General features: G+C 39.1%; 1 protein-coding gene across 1 annotated transcript in view; it reads right to left on the bottom strand.

Annotated features, from left to right (window-relative positions):
* ANKFN1 (ankyrin repeat and fibronectin type III domain containing 1) overlaps positions 1 to 19,729 on the bottom strand; it is a 133,719-nt gene that overhangs the window by 32,711 nt on the left and 81,279 nt on the right. Inside the window, exons 11-13 of the mRNA XM_055334416.1 lie at positions 13,605 to 13,820; positions 4,023 to 4,189; positions 1,187 to 1,337 (exon numbers count right to left, since the gene is read on the bottom strand). Coding sequence (XP_055190391.1) covers positions 1,187 to 1,337; positions 4,023 to 4,189; positions 13,605 to 13,820 — 534 coding nt within the window. The remainder of the gene's footprint in view (positions 1 to 1,186; positions 1,338 to 4,022; positions 4,190 to 13,604; positions 13,821 to 19,729) is intronic.

The raw sequence follows: 19,729 nt of genomic DNA, 5'->3' as shown, positions 1-19,729 counted from the left end.
TTAAGGGGGAAAAATGTAGTTTCTGGCCAAGGACTGAAAAAATTTTACAAGTATCCAAAAAAAAAGTTGTATGCACTCTTAGGCAGTTAGGCAGCCCTCTCCCAACATGTGTATGTAGCCCAAGAGTCACCAATGAAATATGAGCTGCTTCAAACCTGCTAAGCTCAAGAAACCCTTTAATAGTATCTACTGTCACAAGTAGAGCTGGTATGTTTTTTTCTCCTCCTGAGTACACGGCCACCCTTGGAATAATCCAGTTACTCCCCTAGTGCCTTTATGCCATTTTATGTAATTTATTCTTCATCAGTGTTGGTTGTTTTGTACTAATCTTGCAGTACTGACTTATAATTGGAGCAGTATCCCAGGGGAAGAACACTCTTGGAGTCTCTAATATATGTCCCTGTGTCCATGGGTCAGGGGCCAGTTCTGGGTTGTTGCTCTCTTATTTAAGAGAGCCAGTCACTCCTGTGATCTGTGATGGTCTTCCTCTTTTATAGGCTAAACTTTGTTGATTTTGTGCATGTGCATGCATATGTGTGCTGGGTTGGAGGAGATGGTGAACGTAGGCCAAAAAGAAAAAAAAAGAATTCAACCTAATGCTACATCATGTTAACTTACTAGACAGAGCCTAATAAACTTTTACTGTTCTCTTCTGTGCCAATAGTTTTTCTTGAAGTTGCTTATTAGCAGAGGTTAGATTTGCACATTTTGATTTAGATAAGACAATAATTTTGACAGTAAATTCTGTTTGTGAAAAGATAGCATGGCATAATCTTGCCATTGATATAGATTATACTACCAGTAGTCTGCTGTTCTTATATAAGTCATTTGTACATCTCACTATACACTTAAGTTATTTATTCTCCTTGATTTGTGCTATCCTGCAGCTGAGACTTAGTGTCTTTTAAAGGTGGGCTAGCCAGTAATATTTCCTTGCTTGATCATACCACAGTAAAGCCAGGTCCAGGAGCCTTGGAGGAGGTCAACATGGAGTAGATACAGAAAAGGGGCAAAAGGGCAGTCTGTTCACTTGTAGGTGTCAAATTCAAAGTGTGTAGCATTTGCAAAGTGGTATTTAAATCATTGAAAATAAACTCATATCTATTTTTTTTTACCTCTTAAGTTTTATGCACAATGCAGTTTCCATTAGCCATAAAAAGAAGATAAAAATGGTAAAGACTAGTACCTGGTGTAGAGGTATATTGATCTGCTTAAGGAGAGCTTTCACTGCCATCTGGAGCTCATAGAAGAACAATTGCATGGGGCAGTCAGGAGTATGATCCACACTTTCCATAGATTCAGAGCCAGAAAGCTTTTGGACCCATTCCCATTCCTCTCTGTATGTTGAGTCAAGTTAAAATTAGAAATATAACAAAAGTTCAGAACACAGCTCAGAACATTTTTAGTGTATATGTCCAGAACCTGGATAACCAGTTTTTTGGTGGTTAAAAAAACCAAATACAATTCATGAAATTTGAACTTTTTGCCACCCAAATGGAGTTTAAAATGGGCTTTTGCTAATTTAAGCTTAGTTCACCTATCAAACCACATATACCTCAGAACAGCAGGTCTAATTTGTATCAATCAGTTTCTGAGATTGGAGCTTTGAAATACTTGGTAGTAATTTCCCAACTGTCTTCATTTTTCTTCCCTGAAGATCCTCTGTAAATTCTAGGACCCTACATTTTACCACAGGGGCATCTGCTGGTTAATTCAGCAGTTGGGTAACCACAGGACTCTGGTCCAACTCAGGCAACAAACCACATGGCACATTTCAACCCTGGCCTGTTGTAATCGTGGGGACTATTTTGGTTTCTTTCCCCTTCCAAGAGCTTGAGGAGAATCACAAACAGGAACACCAGGCAATTCCAATAAAAGGAACCAGGGGACACACATCACTGCTTCCATCCTCCTTTCTCACCAATCATCTGTGTCTTTATTCTGCGTGCTCTGTAATCCTTCCTGATGAACTTTTCCAAATGTCATGCAGAAGGGAGGGGAAAAGAATGATGGTGGGAGAAAACACATCTGGTTTGTCCCCCATAGGCCACTCTTCAAAAGGAGCTTGAAAAGATCAAGGTAAATGCCTCTTGGGAACATTGTTTCCACAGGTATGCTAGCATAAGTCTCTAAATATGTTACTTTGGCTCAGTTTCTCCTCTTTCCAACTCTGCAGGGAGCAGCAATATGCTTTCAGGAGCAGGCTAGAGAGGGAAGAAGAAAGCCTTCCTCTCTGGGCACAGAAAGAGAGGGGGTGCTAACATATGTTCCCACTGGTGTAAAAACCCTCTGAGGGCTCTCCTTAGTGGGATATACCAGTCTGGGCTCCAGTCTGTGTGGCAGAAAATGAAATCAATTGTGACATGAGCTTTTCACCAGAAAACAATCTCTTTTAACCAACTACCCTCTTAGAAAAGTTTCTGTGTTCAAGATATCTGTTTGCTTTCAGTTCCCACACTGGAAAATACTATGGAAAATCTATTCTATTGTCCCAATGAGAAACAAAATAAAAATTAAATCCTATTTCAATCTGGGCATGCTGTTGGCTTCACAAATAATTGAAACCTTTGAGAACCTGCTTAGCGATAATTTCTATTCTCCCACCACTGATGTTGAACTAAATGAGGGGGTTCTGATTAGCACAAGCATTCACAAAACCTAAAGGAGTACATTGCTAAAATAGCATCTGTAATTGAATTAGAGAATAAATTACTAGTAGGAATACCGTGAAACATCTACCACTAACTAAGCAGTTTAGTCTATAAGGATGAGGGAGATGGAACTGGCAAGAATGAAGGTTACTGGAGTCTTTTGTAAAAAATGAAACTTGGATCCTTGTCAAGGGGAAATTAGTTGGTATAACCACTGAAAGAGTCTAAACCTTTAAGACACAAATCTAGAAAATGGATGAAAGTAACCATTGCTAAGTCAACCCACAAATGTAACCTAACCTCTTGGGAAGGATTGATAAGATAACCAAAGTTGATTGTAGAAGTGACCACCAGATGGCAGACTTAAGGTCTAGGTGTAGTTGATTAGTGGAAGACGAGAATATGGCAGCTAGTGAGTTCTTGGAAGAGACCATCATCATTTCCTTTGTTGTCATCAAATAGTATTTAATAAACATTGTGAGACACTATAGTTAATAAGCTCTTGCACTTTATGGACCAAATTTTAAACTACCAAGTCAGAATCTCTTTTGGTTAGGTAAATCCATAGGTTTAACTAGAGTTTGGGGATCTAATTTGTACTCTAAAGCCTGGTGAAGCCTGGAGAGTTCTTTTTCTTAGCATTCTGACTTTTTTTTTCAAGTTGAGCACAATTCAGTCCACTGTCGTAGACTTTCAGAGGCCTGCTAGAGGGCTAGTTGTAAACCTGAGCCAGATTACCAAGATTGGGCAACTTTCCCTAAGCTAACAGGATAATTCACCATAATGCCAAACCATAGAGCAGTTTCCAGAAGCACAGGCCTGGTTACTTCTTTTCTTCTTTAGAGAACCATAAAGAGTACAGGAAACATACAAAGTCCTCAGGCCAGAGGGTTAGGGGTGGGGAGAATGAGAGTAGGGGGATTCTTTAAGGGGAAATCAATTGCTCTACCAAAACCCATTTCCACAAGTGATATATATATATATATATATATATATATATATATATATACACATATAGCATATATATATTAAATGACTTACTAAGTTGTGAAGAAAAAGATACTGGAAATAGAAATGTTGAAAGAAAAGGGCATCTATGCATTAACCAGTTGAGTATCAGTGGTTGTACCATGAATATCATAGAGAGGAAAATGAAAGGAGCATGCCCCTCCTTCACGGGCTCATTCCCTCCACCAACCAACACTACAAATCCTAATGTTAAAATGCAGCTAAGCCTCTGTCCTGCTGTGCTGGCACTTGGGGGACATTTCACCACAGAAACTATGCCATGTCAGTTTTCTTCTGACACATCAAACCGTCACTTGAGCCATTGTTTCATCACAAGGAAAATCTGGACTCCTCATAACTTACTTGGAAATGTTATTGTTTTCACGGATCTTCACGTGGCAGAGAATGTTTGGCAACTTTTGGGTAACTAGAACTTTGATCTGATCCACAGAGCTGCATAGCTTTAAGTAACCCAGATATAATCCAGGAGAGAGACGCTGATAACTCCTTTTGTGGTAAGAGAGAATATCCTGTAGGGTGAAAAACAAAACAACACATAAAACACCTTGAAAAAGTAATCTCAAAACCTTTTCCTTTCTTGGGTACACCATGTCATAAAGGAGTTGTAGCTAAGTAGTTAGGTGAGAAGCCTTGGATACCACCATGAATGTTGGGGATGTGTTGGTGGTACAGCCAGTCTTACCTTCAGGAGAATTATCCTCCAAGTCAGGTAATCAGTCATTAATATAGCCTCCATGTATCCTGTTTCCCTCAGTTTTTAGAGCTGGGGGGAGGTGTGTGGGTTGTGATTGGAACAGGAAAGTAGAAAACTAGAATTTATGATTTCTGTCCTTGCAAGGCTTATTGTTTAGCTGCGGGGAAACAGAAATTTGCAAGTGTAAAAGCTGACAAAGCAGTACAAGAAGCTTCATTATTTCAGAATAATTGGTATGTAGGAAAGTCTTGGAGCAAAATTTTATAGTAAGTGGAAAAATGAAGTTATGGTTGATTCTTTATCTTGAAAAATGAAACAGTAATAGCAATAGATTTATTTATCTTTCATTATTAACACTTGAGTTGTAGTTATTCATTAATTCTGAGGATGAAGAAAGAATCAAGTATTGATTCCTTTTTTTTTTTTCTGGCCTTTTTCAGACTAAATTGTATGTTAGCTGAAATGCTGTTCCTCACGTTTAACTTTCACAGTGTGATCATGAAGAGGATATTTTTGTTTTTGTTTTTAAAGATTTTATTTATTTATTCATGAGAGACACAGAATGAGAGAGAGAGAGGCAGACACAGGCAGAGGGAGAAGCAGGCTCCATGCAGGGAGCCTGACGTGGGACTCGATTCCGGGTCTCCAGGATCACGCCCTGGGCTGAAGGCGGCGCTAAACTGCTCAGCCACTGGGGTTGCCTGAAGAGGATATTTTTGAAGGAGTAATTGAAATCTTCATATTTTTTTCCCCTGGGTTTTAAAAAATGTTGATATTTAAGTCATTCTCTTAAGATTCTTGTTCATTTTGTGTTCTTCAGTTGTTAACTGGCCTTCCACTGCTAGATTCTTAATTGTCAATAGCTTTGCCTGTGATTTGATTAGGTCTCCACATCATTTTCATCAGCTTCATGAAATTCTGTGTCTTTTATAAGATTTTAAAATTTGCTTTGTAATAGATTTGCCCTGAATTTGCATTGTATTTTCACATTATAATATTCCATAGGCAGCAGAAACTGAATGAAGTTATTGGTGCAACAGGAAGTGCCAACCTAAGTTAAGCACAGAAGGATGTTTGAGTGGAGTCTTGTTTTATATGTGGTCAGCTCTCTAGTGAACTACTTCGGTTGTGCCTTTTGCCTTCCTGTACAACTGCAGGAACTCAAATAATGAATAATTAGAAATATGTATCAGTAGGTAATGCCCACATTTGGGCAGTGGGGGAACTGAAACACAGAGTTAGGAGTGATGAGTCAGGGAGGAATTCCTATAGGCCAGAAGGTAGCCTGCTTTTTCCAGGGAGTGAAAAGAAGGAAATAACCCTACCCTGAAATGCAGAGAAGATTAAAAAAGAAGAGAAAACCAAACATTTATACTTGTACAGAATTCTCTATGGAACAGAGAGATATGAAGCCTTCCTTGACCTGTATACTCTGAAGGAGTGATCCCTCCTTTGTAGAATTCATCATCTGCAACATTTAACATATGCTTGTGTATCATCTCCTCTGTTCCATCCTTTATCAAACATACTGAGTTCCAGGCACTACAGGAAACACTGGGGTTTCAGTTGGACATGATATGATGCTTACTTTTGAAGAGGTTGAGAAAGACAAATGAGTAAACAAATGACCACAATATTCTGAGATTTGTTTTACAATAGAGGCAATGGAGGCATACAGAAGAAAGAGTACTTATTATTTTTCCTCTTTTATATTCTTTTCTTGAACCAGACTATGAAATTAATGGCAGCACTGTGTTTTCTATTGCTTTATGTCCTTAGTAACCAGGGCTATTTCTGTATATAATAGATACACAACATATGAAAGTCAGAACAGCTCCCCCAGCCAGAACATAGGAGAATAGCATGAGAGGGACAAAATAAGAATGTCACAATTGGGAGGAAGGCACAACTAGCAGGTACAGAAAAGCAAGGCTAAATAACTTTTGTGCTATTTGGCAAAACAAACAAAACCTAGAAAAAATTGGATTTTGTGATCAAGAAGGAAGGAATTCTTATTAATGTCAGGAGATGGATAAGGCAGAACTTTCTGATATCTTCTGTCTTATCTCTTTAGAAAAGATCACAGGTAAATAACAGACTAGAGGAAGTTCTGTCAAAGTGAAATTTTGAGAGGTGCCTGGGTGGTTCAGTTGGTTAGCATCTGCCTTCGACTCCAGTCATGATCCTAGAGTGCTGGGATCTAGCCCTGCTCTGCAGGGAGCCTGCCTCTCCCTCTGCCTCTCCTTCAGCTCATGCTCCCTTTTGCTCTCTCTCTCTCTCTCTCTCTCTCTCAAAATCTTTAAAAAAAACTTTAAAAATGTGAAAATTATAGAAATGAACAGGTAATACAAGAGAAACAAATGAGAGAAGGAAATGAGAGAAGTTAATGAGAGAGAGGAAAATAGAAGTATTCAGATCAGCAGAATTGGATGATATGCACCCAAGGGGTACTTGCTGTACAAGCAGATGTGGCCACAAACCCAAGGGTCATTATTTTTGAGAAGTGATGGGGAGCTGGAAAAGTCCCAAGAGACTAGAAAAGGGCAAATATGCCTATCTTTGAAACAGGAAGGGGAGAAACACAGGATGACCCTAGTAATTAAAGACCACCAACTTATTGATCTTTGGGGAAAATGAGAAAGAACCATCAAATAATCAATTTGCAGTCACCTAGGAATCCTGAGACACTAAATAGGAGTTCAATGGTTTTTTGAAGGGCAAATCATACAGACAGCTTTAATTTCCAATAGCAAAAGATCAGAATCCATAGACCAGAGAGAAATCTCCAGTGAGATCTGTTTCACTAGATAATCTAGGAAAAGTAGACTCTTGACCACATTACTTTAATAAGCTGACTATCTGGAAGATTTGTGGATAATGGAGATGGTGTGGGAACAGTTGACATATTGAGTGATGGCCCAGTAGGGACTTGTCCTGAGGGCCTGTCTCTTTAGCTTATTTATTGATGTTTCAGACAAAGAAATGAAGAATGTGTGTATCAAAATTGCGGGTCCCCAATTTGTTGTGGTTTTGATTTTCTAGAAAATAGTAATAAAGCTCTGTATGATCTTATGCATTAGAAAAATAAACCTTTCATATTTAGAGTTGAAACTTAGTAAGAAAATGCTTATAAAGACCCAAATCCAGGAATACAAGTATAGGATGGGATTAAGAGAAAAACATGTGGGGGTTAGAACTAACCACAAATAGAATGAGAGTTAGGAACACACTGTGGTTATGTAAAAACCAACACCATTCTTAGATGGAGTAATTTACTCTTTCATTCATTTTTTTTTTAAAAGACTCTCAGCATCTGCCTGTGTTTTCCTGCCTTTAATAGTCATTTATCCTTCACTAGAATGTTTTTGGAGCCTGAGAAATGTATGGGAAGAGAAAGAAACTGTCCCATTCACATAATCTAGGGTATAGTAGGAAGGCCTCCTAAACCAAATCTAGTGTCTGTGGGTTTATATATTACCTGATTGGACTTCTGATCTGTTTTTCTAGCTTTTATTTCCATTATTGTCCTTTTGTGTCTCATCTCCAGCTGAAATGGATGCTTTTTCCTTCTTCTGACATGTCCTAATCTCTTCTTTAGTTCTTTGTTGGTCTTGAATTCATTGATTCTACTAACTTTTACTGGGCACCTACTACGTATCAAGTGTCATGCTAAAATATTAATGACATCAAGATGAATGAGATGTGATTCTCCCTTTCATGGAACTCAAATTTCAGTGTGTGTGAGAGACACATGTAGCAAGTTTTTCTAACTCTGTGATAAGGATTATGTAAGGTCCATTGTGGACCCAAAGGAGGGTTAGATCTACTTTTCCACCTTATGCCTCATTACTTTACCATGCCCTCTATTTAATTTAATTCTCTCTTTAATTCCTTCCTTCCTTCCTTCACTTCCTTCCTCTCTTCTTCCCTCTCTTTCCATCTCCTTCTCCCTCCCTCCTTCTCTTCTTTCTCTTTTCTCCTTCCCTCCCTCTGTCCTCCTCCTTCTCTACACTCTCTTTCTCCCTCTTTTTTCTCCACCTGGTGAACTTAATTTACCCTTCATGGCTCAGCCAAATGTCACCTCTTCTACAACGCCTTCCCTGATATTTCCAGGGAGAATTAATAGCTGCTTTGTCTGTGTTCCCATAGTACACTGTTTGTACTGCTATCAGGCTCTGGTTTAATTCTGCCTTGTATTACCTTGATTTGTTTACAAGTCTGTCTCCCTCCCTTGACTGAACTCCTTGAGAGCAGGGACCTTGACTTATTCATTTGTTTTTCCTATAGCACCTAGAAGAGTTCCTGGCACCTAGTTGGTGCTGAAAAAAATGTTTATTAAATATGAAGTGAGAGGCCCAGAGGTAGTGGAGTCTGGGGCTGGGCCTCTAGGAGAGAATTGCTATGCTGGTGCAGTGACCAGGAAGGGTATATCCGACCAATCTCCATTGATCAGGTATCCCTAAGACCTTGCTAGAGGAATGATAGATGCTTTTCTAGTAACTACAGGGCTTTTGTTTTGTTGCAGAGGGGACGGAAACTGAATTGTCCAGGGAGAGCAAAAGTCTTTGTGGCCCCAAGATGATATTCACTACAAAGAATTTAAGTTTTCTAAATTATTTTCTAACCTTTAAAAATAAAGAGATTTAATTTAAAACTCTAGATTTTCAACTTCTCTTTAAATTAAACTGGAGAACATTTCAACATTGGGACCACTTTCTTCCACTGCAGTTAGATGAGGCTGAATGGGCTGTTCTTTAGATGAGACAAGGGCCCTCTGGATTACTCTAGTCTCTGTTGCTTCTGCTTATTTCTTTTCTTTTTTTAAAAAAATTGAGATATAATTCACATACTATAATATTCACCCTTTTAAAGTGTGAAATTCTGTGGGTTTTTTTTTCCTGTGTTCATAAGCTTGTGTGACTATCAGCACTACCTAATTCCAGATCATCTTCATCACTCCGCAAAGAAACCTTGTATTTATTAGCTGTCATGCCCCAGTCCCTCCTCCCTCTGCCCCTGGAACTACTCATCTCAGTGGATTTGCACAGTCTGGATATTTTGTATAAGTGGAATTGTATAACATGTGGCATTTTGTTCCTGGCTTCTTTCATTTAGCATAATGTTCTAAAGGTTCATCTACTTTGCTGCATGGATCAGTACTTCACTAACTTTTATGGCTGAATAATATTCCATTATATGGATATACCATTTTTGTTTATCCATTCATTAGTTGTTGGACATTTGGTTGTTTCCACTCTTTGGCTACTTGAATAATTCTGCTATGAACATTGCTAAATGAGTTTTTGTGTGAATCCAATTGTTTCTCATGTCCAGCTTGATGGGCTCATTTTCATTCATCTTACTGATTCCTGTAGTTTTTGATCCCCATGTTAGGGGCTGTTTGAAGGTAGAAAGAGCAGGATTATGCTAGAAAAAAAACAACAGGAAAGGGCAGAAGAGATAGTAGGTCCCGGACATTGCAGGTGTAAGGAGACACTGGGTGACAAGGAATGCCTAAGGAGAAGAACAGAGCTGGGAGGGTACAGAAGGCAAGTTTCACGGGCTTCTCTCTAGGATGACACTTTTTTTTCCCCCCAGTATTCAGAGAAAAAGAGGGGAAGGGCTGTAAAGTGGCTTAACAGAACGGGAGGGGGATCTGGCTAGGAGTCAGGAGATTTAGGTCCTAGTTTCTCTTATGCTGCTTTTTGGCTGATAATGACCTTGAAGAGTTATTTCTCTGAAATCTGTAGCTTCATCTGTGAACAGGACATAATAAAATTGCCCACCCAATCTCACTGGGTTTTCATGAAAATCAGATGATATTATAGATGTGACAGCGTGTTATAAACTTGAAAATAGAGTATGAATGTGAAAGATTAATCTTCGGAGTTCACCTGTGAAGTTTCCAGTTATTAAGGTGACTCTGAAGATCACTGAGTAATTCAGCACTGAGAGGAGCATCCCTATTGGAAATATTCTCATTGCTAATTAGTTTGCTCAGAGGGACTATAATTTGTTCATAATAATTCTCTTCTCCTTCCCAGGCAAGTATGGGAAGAATTTCTTTCTTCTAGATATGAGAAAGGGCAGTAATGAAGGTCTGGGACTTGAGAGGGTCAGGAATTTGGGAGGGTTAGACCATAGAGCTTCCCTGGAGCCCAGATTTTGTTAGAGCCCTTTTCTGTTTTGAAAACCCCATTGCAAACCATACAATTTTATACATCTTTTCCTTCGCTCTTATGGAAAGGTAGAGGGAGTGGTGCAATACCCCAAGGGATGATTGAGGCAATTCCAGGGTCTTTGGGAGGGTAGGGATGAGAGGAGATGGCCTAGGTATGCTCTGAGGATGACCAAGCGTTATTTGGATTTTTCTGAGTAGAGAAATAATAATCACTAATACTTATTGAGTGCTCACTTTATGCTACTCTTATAATGCTTTATGTATTGTTAGAACCCTATGAAGTAGAGTTTCTTGCAGAAGAGGAAATATGAGGGATCAGAAATTAAGTAAATTGCCCAACTCATAACTAGACAAGGTGGAGTCAGGAATCATATCCAGTCAGTCGGATTCCAAAGTGGTGCCTCAGTATGTGTTGCGATATGGCAGGAAGAAGTCTAAGCTTCCAGTCTGAAGGCCCGATGGTCATCACTCTACTGACCATGAGAGACGAGAGTGGTTTGTGGCCTAGAATTGTGGGAAGTTACCCAGCCTACTTTGGGCAAAGACCAAGACTTGTGACAACTTCCATGTTGAGTTGGTGGGGCCAACTCCTGACATAATTAAAGTCCAGGAGTGATTGGATACCAGCCCCAGTAGTTTTATCCCCCATTTCCTCTCCAGTATAAGACCTGTAGGAAGGAGGGGAGAGAGAAGAAATAGGAGGAGAAGAAGGAGAGTGGGGGTTGGTGGGAATGACATCAAGCAGAAATATGCCAGTCAGAGGGGGTAAATTTTCCACTTGAATCTGTGTGGAAACCTGATCTTGCCTCTATTTTTGGTCTCCTTCTCTAACAACCTTTCGCCAGATTGGAATTTTTCTGCACCTGTAACACATTTTTAATGTAATAAGTCTAGGAGAAACCAGGTATTATATCATGCTGGGGCCTGTGCTGTGTTTCTAGGAGCAAAGGTAGCCCAGACCCCAGTTTATCCCTATAGGGGATTAGTGTATTAGTCACCCTGTAAAAGCTCAATTTATTATGATTTTTAAAATGTTTCTTTTAGCACTTGCTTATAAAGGGTGAAGAGGGGAGCCACGAATGTGTCTGTGTTCCCTGCCCCCACCTCCTACACACACATACACATACACACGCACCCCCTATCAATTTCATATGAACCCAGATTCCATAAAATCAAAGCCAGAGGTATTGGCTTTGACCAATTAGCTTACCTTTGCAACACTGGACTCTATTCTGGTTTGGGCTAGTGTAAAGGTTGGAAAGGTGAGATTATTATATCAGTAACTCCTCAGTGGGGAATGAAAATAAGACAGTGGCCTGGTGGCTTAGCTTTTTAGGGTGATCATGAAAGGCCACAGGCACGAAGGCTCGGGTTTGACTTATTTATATGGGACAGAGCCCTTTCTTTCCCATTACTTTGGACTGGCTGTCTTGTACATATACTCCATTGGTTGCACAGTGCTCCATCAAGGTAGGTGTTTCTGCCAGCTTTACCGTCTAACTGGAGAGTACTATAGAACTCATCCCCATGACTGGGTTTAAAAAAAGAATGAGGGCAGCCCAGGTGGCTCAGCGGTTTAGTGCCGCCTTCAGCCCAGGGCGTGGTCCTGGAGATCTGGGATCGAATCCCACGTCAGGCTCCCTGCATGGAGCCTGCTTCTCCCTCTCTCTGCCTGTGTCTCTGCCATTCTCTCTCTCTCTCTCTCTCTCTCTCTCTCTCTCTCTGTGTCATGAATAAATAAATAAAATCTTTAAAAAAATAAAAATAGGGATCCCTGGGTGGCGTAGTGGTTTGGCGCCTGCCTTTGGCCCAGGGCGTGATCCTGGAGACCCGGGATCGAATCCCACGTCGGGCTCCCGGTGCATGGAGCCTGCTTCTCCCTCTGCCTGTGTCTCTGCCTCTCTCTCTCTCTCTCTGTGTGACTATCATAAATAAATAAATAAAAATAAAAATAAATAAAAATAAATAAAAATAAAATTAAAAAAGAATGAAAGAAAGAAAAAGAAACCGTGTGAAAGAAAAAGAAGGAAAGAAAGAAAAAGAATTCCCATAAGAACATGTGAGGGGTGTTGTGTGGAGAAAGTGCTGGACTCAGGAACCGAAGATGTACTTTGTATCCTAGTTATGCCAGCCTGCCTGAATCTTGATCTAAGCTGGCTAAATTTTGAATTTTGGTCGCTGTTCTGTTCTCATATGAGTCTTCCATCATTTATTTCATTTCAATCTCTCATGACTGAAATCCTAACTCCTGCCTGGAAATGTGATGTGACATGGCAGAAAGAAGCATGATTCCAGTCAGAAGAACTGAATTTAGGTTTCAGCTCTGTCCTTGTCTAGGTGTGTGTCCCGGGACAAATGCAAGTTTTGCAGGAACTGAAGTGAAAACAATTTTGGGAGCCTTCTTTAAGGAGAAGAATACAAAATTGTGAAGGTCTCTGCCAGGGCATTGGAAGGGGCTTGTGCAAGTGAAGAGCTGAATGTGCTGGAGCTTCATTAGCTTCACTAACTCTGCCTCTTTCTGTGGCCATATGTCATACAATCTCTGAATCTCAGTCATTTCATTTCCTAAAATGTACTTCATCATGCCTGTCTGACCCAGGGGAGCATTATAAGGAACAAATGAGTAAATATGTGTTAAAGAGTGTTTTTGTTCAGAATGTTTTATACACATACATACATACATACAGAGTCCAAAAATGTATTATTATTATTATAGTTCCTTCAGGTATTGGTTTAATGTTTTGATTATATTACCTGTAGGCCCCTACTCAAACATTTGTCTCAATGTTTCTCATTGGTTCATTGGCCAGGGGTATTTTCAGAATGCTCACCACTTGTACTGCTTGATGAATTCCAGATCTGGAGAGTGATAAATAAAAAATAAGCTTCTGAATCTTTCCTATGTGTGGAATACAAGCAATGAAATACCTCTGGGCCCTCTCGACTCCACTGCATTTGTAAATGGCTCTTGGTATATTTCACTAGAGCCTCAATAAGTGTGTTTGAAACTTTAAATATACAGTATTAGAAAACTGAAAAAACTACATACCTGGATGGTTATCAGTAAAATGTCTAAGGCTGTTGGCTCCTCAGGTGTTGACAAAGACTTCCTCTGGCTTTGTAGCTTTGAGATCTGCATCCATTTGCCATTAAAAAATGAATAGAGCATCTCCACTTCTCTGATGGTGACTATGAGGATGTTTCCGTGCCGGTCTTTAATGGGTTCATAGTAAACTCTTCCCAAGTTGTGTGTTCCAAGTAAATTCTAGAAACAAATAGATTTCTGGTAGCTGGGATGATATTGTACAAACAAAGTAACATAATTGCAACAAAAGACACTGCATAATTAACTGATATTTCTGAAAAGTTTTTTTTTTCAAGCAAACTTAAACCTAGAATATGTGGCACTGCAGAAATGTACTTAACAGAAGCTCAAAGAAAATCTCTTCACCATAAGCCTGCAAAGATTATAGCAAGAGGCACAAAATTATGTTTTTTTAAGCAAATTCAATATCTGTAAATATCTCTTACCCACATAGACACACCAGTACATAGACCTCAGTTACCAGCACTTGAAGAGAATCCCAGATGTTTTAAAGAAAAATGCCTGATATTTCAAGTATGCCACTTGTGGAGTTTTCAAGAGATCTACAGTAAGCTGGTATGTACTGGGGTTGTTTAAAATGAAGAAGTGAATTGACAATGTAGCACATTGTACAGGTCCCTAAATGAGCACATTCCTTTCAAGATACTTTAATTGGGAGATTGGCCTGGTTTGACTTATCTGCATTTCAGGGGGTTCTATTTATTTAAAATTACATTAAAATTGTTTGTGAGCTAGGTCAACTGAGGCAGACAATACTTTTAGTAAGATAGGAGGAGAAAGACACCACATCAAATGTGGAGGGGCTCAGACAGATGTTACTAAAATAAACAGTTTTAAAAATATGCAGGGTTTGAAGATTTGTAACCTAGAACACTGGACAAATAGGATGAAATACACTTTTACTTTGAATATCTGTGATTTTTTCAAAAATCACATAAATCATCTCAGAGCTCCCAGTTGCCATTTGTGAGCTCAGGTAAATGTTGATGACCTTTTAGCAGGAGAGCAAAAGTAGAACTGGAACTTGGAAAAGTGACATGGATGACCTAAAAATGAATGCACCAGCTGGTCCATATCTGCAGCTATGAAAACACTGGAATGTTCCTTCGTGGTAGAGACTGTGTCTTATATCTTTTATTTTTCCTCATTAGCACTGGACACATAAGTAAGAAATTTATTTCATAAATAATTATTGACATATAAACATTTGGTGGGATTATTATTTTTAAAAATAATTTAATTATTCAGTCAGATTATTCCTTTTCAATAATTGACTTCTAAACCATAGAGAAGTTAATTGAGTAAAGCTTTTCATCCAGCCCTCTGCAGTAAGACAGTTTTAACTAAAGGCAGTTTGCTGCCGAGTAATACTGACAAATACTGATAAGTAAACTAGCTATCAAAGAAAAGAAGACCTGCTTTAGAACATAGGCCAATTTCTGTGGTGTAAATGCTCCCACTTATGCTGGCTGATTTAAAGCTACCAAGGTACCAAGAGTTTGACAACAGGCTTTCAAAATTCCTGAGTATTTAATAGTTGGCTCTCCTGAGCCAGTACAAGTTGGCGCCAGCACACCACTGATGCTGAGCCTTTAGTTATACAGGTGTTGAGTTTCAGGACGGGCTGCTGTTCATTAACTCTTAGACTTCTGAAAAATCATTTACCCTTTCTAGCCCTGAGTTTCATCATCTAAAATTAAGGGGTCAGCCCTTATGTAATCCTTACGTTACAGAGTGTTTGGGAGATTCAGTGAAACAATGCTTGAGAAAGTATTTTGTAAACTCTCAAGCTTCGCATAACTGGGGTATGGCCTTTCTGCATATTCTAATTGGAATCCCACCCTGGCTTACACTTACTCCTTTTCAAGACTCCGCCTAGGTTTCATCCTTTCTGGGAAGACTTTCCCAACTCTCTCAGAATTTACCATCCCTTCTTTTGTCCAGAATTGCTCCCTGTACAAATTTATATCCGGCTTTCCTGCAGATTGATGTACATGTCATGAGCTCATGGTTGTTTTATTTCTGTGTCTCTGGGTTACTTGCATAGTGCCTGGCACATATTAATAGCTCAATAAGTCTTTGTTGACTGAATTAACATTTTATCATTAGGACACTGGAAAATATGATTTATTTTGGACCAAAGCTGATGAGGAGACATTGAATGTGGTGGTCATTTCATTTAAGCAGAGTTTTCATCAGTGGTTCACCATCAGCTTTGGATATGTTGACCAATAGTTTGAATAAGAAGGCACTAAAAAGTCTCCCTGAAATTCTTTATTGACATCAAATTGGGTTGGATAGCTAGCTCTGGGTAGAGCCCAATTTCAAAGCAGAATATCCTTATGAAAATAAACTGCAACCATGTCCAAGAGGGCAAATTTGAGATTCTTTAGGACCTAAAGGAAAACCAAACCATCTTGATGCCTGTCATGCTATGCAAGCAAGATTGGGAAATCTGGGAACCCGGAGGATCCTACAAGTTAAAGAAGAATAAAAGCTACCTGATGGCTCACAGGAATGCATCTAGGTGTAATCAGAACAAATCACAGGACTATCAATAAACCTTAGACAGATAAGCACACTATTTAGAGACCTTTATTCAGCTTGGGGGACATAGGAAGTTGAAGGAAATCCAGAGTAGAAATATTAAGGCCTAGAAAAGGATAGTAAAATTATGGGGAAACCTTTATCCCTCTTCTGAAAAATGAAAAAGACATGGTATTCATAAATTGTTACCTGGATTTTACTCACTAGCACTAATTTCTGAAGGTAATGGAGAAGGAAAGTTTAATGTAACCAATCCTCAGTGTGAGATAATTACTTATTTTGAGGATAAGTATTTCAGATAACCCTCAATGTGAAAGCAGTGTACACTTCTGCCCCTTGGGGACTCTGTCATTTTCCTAAGGGTGGAAAAAACAGTGTGGGGTTTGGCCACTTACAGGTTTTCTCATCTTATTATTTTTAATCCAAATGATGGCAGATAATTGTTTTTCTTCCTCCTTAGGTCATATTAATCAATTAATTAATTCATACTTTACTTTCTTTCAAATAAATCTAAGACCACTTCTCCTAAATCAGCTTCAAATGATGCAGGATAGACTATTTTGACTTTTCAAACAATGTGGATAATTTCTTCTATTTAAAATTTTTGTATGCTATTTGTAAATGAACACATAAGATGATAAAAGTATTGGAAAGAATGTAGGCTTTAGAGTTATGTAGATCTTGATTTGTATCCAGACTGTGCTACTTCCTATTAATATGACCTTGGGCAAATTATATAACCTTTCTAGTCCTCAGTTTTACCATTTGTTAAATGATTATCAATAATACTACTTCCTGGGGATCCCTGGGTGGCTCAGCAGTTTAGTGCCTGCCTTCAGCCCAGGGCATGATCCTGGAGTCCCAAGATGGAGTCCTGCATCTGGCTCCCTGCATAGAGCCTGCTTCTCCCTCTGCCTGTGTCTCTGCCTGTATCTCTGCCTCTCTCTCTCTCTCTCTCTCTCTTTTGTTCTCTGTGTCTCTCATGAATAAATAAATAAAATCTTTAAAAAAACTTTCTCATTAGGGTGTAGGGGGTGGAGATTAAGTGAGATATAGTTTGTAAAGCACTTATCACAGTGCCTGGAATGTATTCTGTGAAATAAAAGTTGTTTTGTAATTATTACTTATTATTATGTATTAAAGGACTTCACTATAGAGCAGAAATTGGAATATAAGGCACCTGGTGCTCAGTGGTTGGTATGCACTGTAATGAAGGCAAGTCAGTGTGCTGTGGAAATAGGAGGAGGAGAAAGATGGTGATGGTGGGGATAAAGAACCGCTCTTGAAAGAGCATGAGTCAGGGCATGATGTGGTCAGAATCTTTTTTGGCTACTCTGGCAGAAGTGTGGAGAATGGATTAGAGTATATTGGAATAGAATACTGGAAGCAGGAGCATGACTTTGGAGGCTTTTGATGTAATTGGGGTAATCAGGCAGTGGTAGTGATACTGGAAAGGAGAGGACAGTACAGTGAAATATACGAGAGGTAGGTCCACAGGATTTATGTATGGCTGATGCCAATCAAGCTATTTAAAAATGCATTTTTATTTTCCTCATAAAATTGTAAAAAATGTTAGTTTAGCAAAGAGACCTGAAATATTAAGTAGGAATTTTCCCAAATTCAGTTTTCTTCCTCTTGTGAGGTTATGTTTCTGTGCCTTGTCATTTCCCTCTCACTACCTAAACATCAAAGGTGGGTTCACAATTTTCAGACATTTTCATCCTAAAGATCAGCAAATAGTTTGGGCAATAGGATTTAAATAAATAAATAAATAAATAAATAAATAAATAAATAAATAAATAAGACAATGACTCCTGTTATTTAAGCAGGTGAACAGAAATGTGAAGTAGGGAAGGGAATGCATAGCAGTGCTCTGGCCTTTGATGGGCACTGTAAAGGGTAACTATTTACTGAGCACTGTGAGGTGCTGGTCACCATGCAGGGCTGGTGAACTATTCAGGTGGTGACTATGGCATGAAGGTACATTTCTGTGATCCTCTTTTTTTTAATAAGAGTACCCCCAAGTGTGATCTTTAGGGTGCAGGGGTTGGACAAATAGATTTATTTATCCAATGAATACTATTGTAATAGGAGCAATGAAAGAGAAAGATCAATGCCAGGAGGCTTTGTAAGTTGGTAGTGGGAAAAGAATTCCAATTTATTTTCTTAATGAATTATACAGTGAAGTCATCACCTGATATGGGGATGGAGAGTGTGGGGAAGGGATAGAGGTGCAAGAGAAAGTTTTAAATAGTTGCCTTATAGTTTGGGAAAGTGAAGTTAGTAGAGAGATGGAATGTGACCACTAGGTAACATATGTGAGAATTATAGCCATGAATTTAACAACAACAACAACAACAAAACCAGCCCCCTTTTTTGGTGACTTTTATGCAGTAGTGTGCAAATAATCCAGTGTAGACATGTTGGATTCATCCAGGCTTGGAATTTTTCTTTAATAATATAGGGGGAGACAGCAGCCAGACATTTAGAATATTTTCAAGGGAGTGATTAGAATGGGCCAAGGAATCTAAGCTGGACAAAGAAGGAAATGGCATCAGAAGGGGGTTGATAAATTATGAAAAGTGGTGGGGTCAATACATTGGGGGGCCAGGGAAATCCAAGAACTATTGCAATGGGAGTAGTTGAGTAGGGGGATACTGACCATCATGACTTCTCTCTACCACCTCAGCATCTAGCTTCACTGGCTATGACAGCCAGACTCTTCTCATGTTACTGATATGAGATGGATGTGTTCTAGAAATAAAGAGGCCCATTTGAAATTCTAAGCTTGTTCAGTGTGATCCAAGCATGTCTGGGCTCTATGGTGGGTTAATGAAGAATCCACTAAGGTGCCTGAGTCTCTTGAGAAAGAACTTATCTAAGGTACCAAAGAGCCTCCTGAGAATGAGGTGGCTTTATCCTAGGGAAAGAGCAGTTTGAGGTGCAGTGGCTTGTTCCACCTAAGGCTGGTTAGTGATGAAAGGAAGGGACACTTTGAATTCAGTACAGTCATCATGGCCCAGCTCCAAGAACTTTTCCTTGAGTTGAAGAAAATTTTGTAGCCAAGAGTGAGTTGAAATAGAGCCCACTGTTTGCTAAAATCTCTGAGGCAGCTCAGCACACAGGCAGTAACCTGTTTATGCAATGAAGTGTAGCACAGAAGGAGTAAGAGTTGCCTTTCAGAATTATAATAGCAACACAATAATTGTTACTATTTCAGGTGGTTGAATTGTTATTATTGTGTGGGTCAAGAAATGAAGTTCCTGTAATTGCTGGTGGGGGTGGAGCCACAGAAATTTTTTTTTTTGTTGTTATGATCCTATTTTTATGCCTTGGCTGGTATGGCCTGGCCAAACATAGCTTACATAGATTCCTGTTATGTGTATTTCTGGGGTTTATGTAACTGACAGCTTTGTAGGTAAATACCCAACACTGATAAAAGTTCAGTGATCTCTTAAAAACTTCCAATTCTGTATAGCTAGAACCACAAATTCAGATAATAGAAAACAGTGAAAGGAAAA

This window comes from Nyctereutes procyonoides, unplaced genomic scaffold (assembly GCF_905146905.1).
Source record: "Nyctereutes procyonoides isolate TBG_1078 unplaced genomic scaffold, NYPRO_anot_genome, whole genome shotgun sequence".
NCBI lineage: Eukaryota > Metazoa > Chordata > Mammalia > Carnivora > Canidae > Nyctereutes > Nyctereutes procyonoides.
Note: the sequence above shows the minus strand (reverse complement) of the source record. Positions and strands in the feature narration are given on the sequence as shown.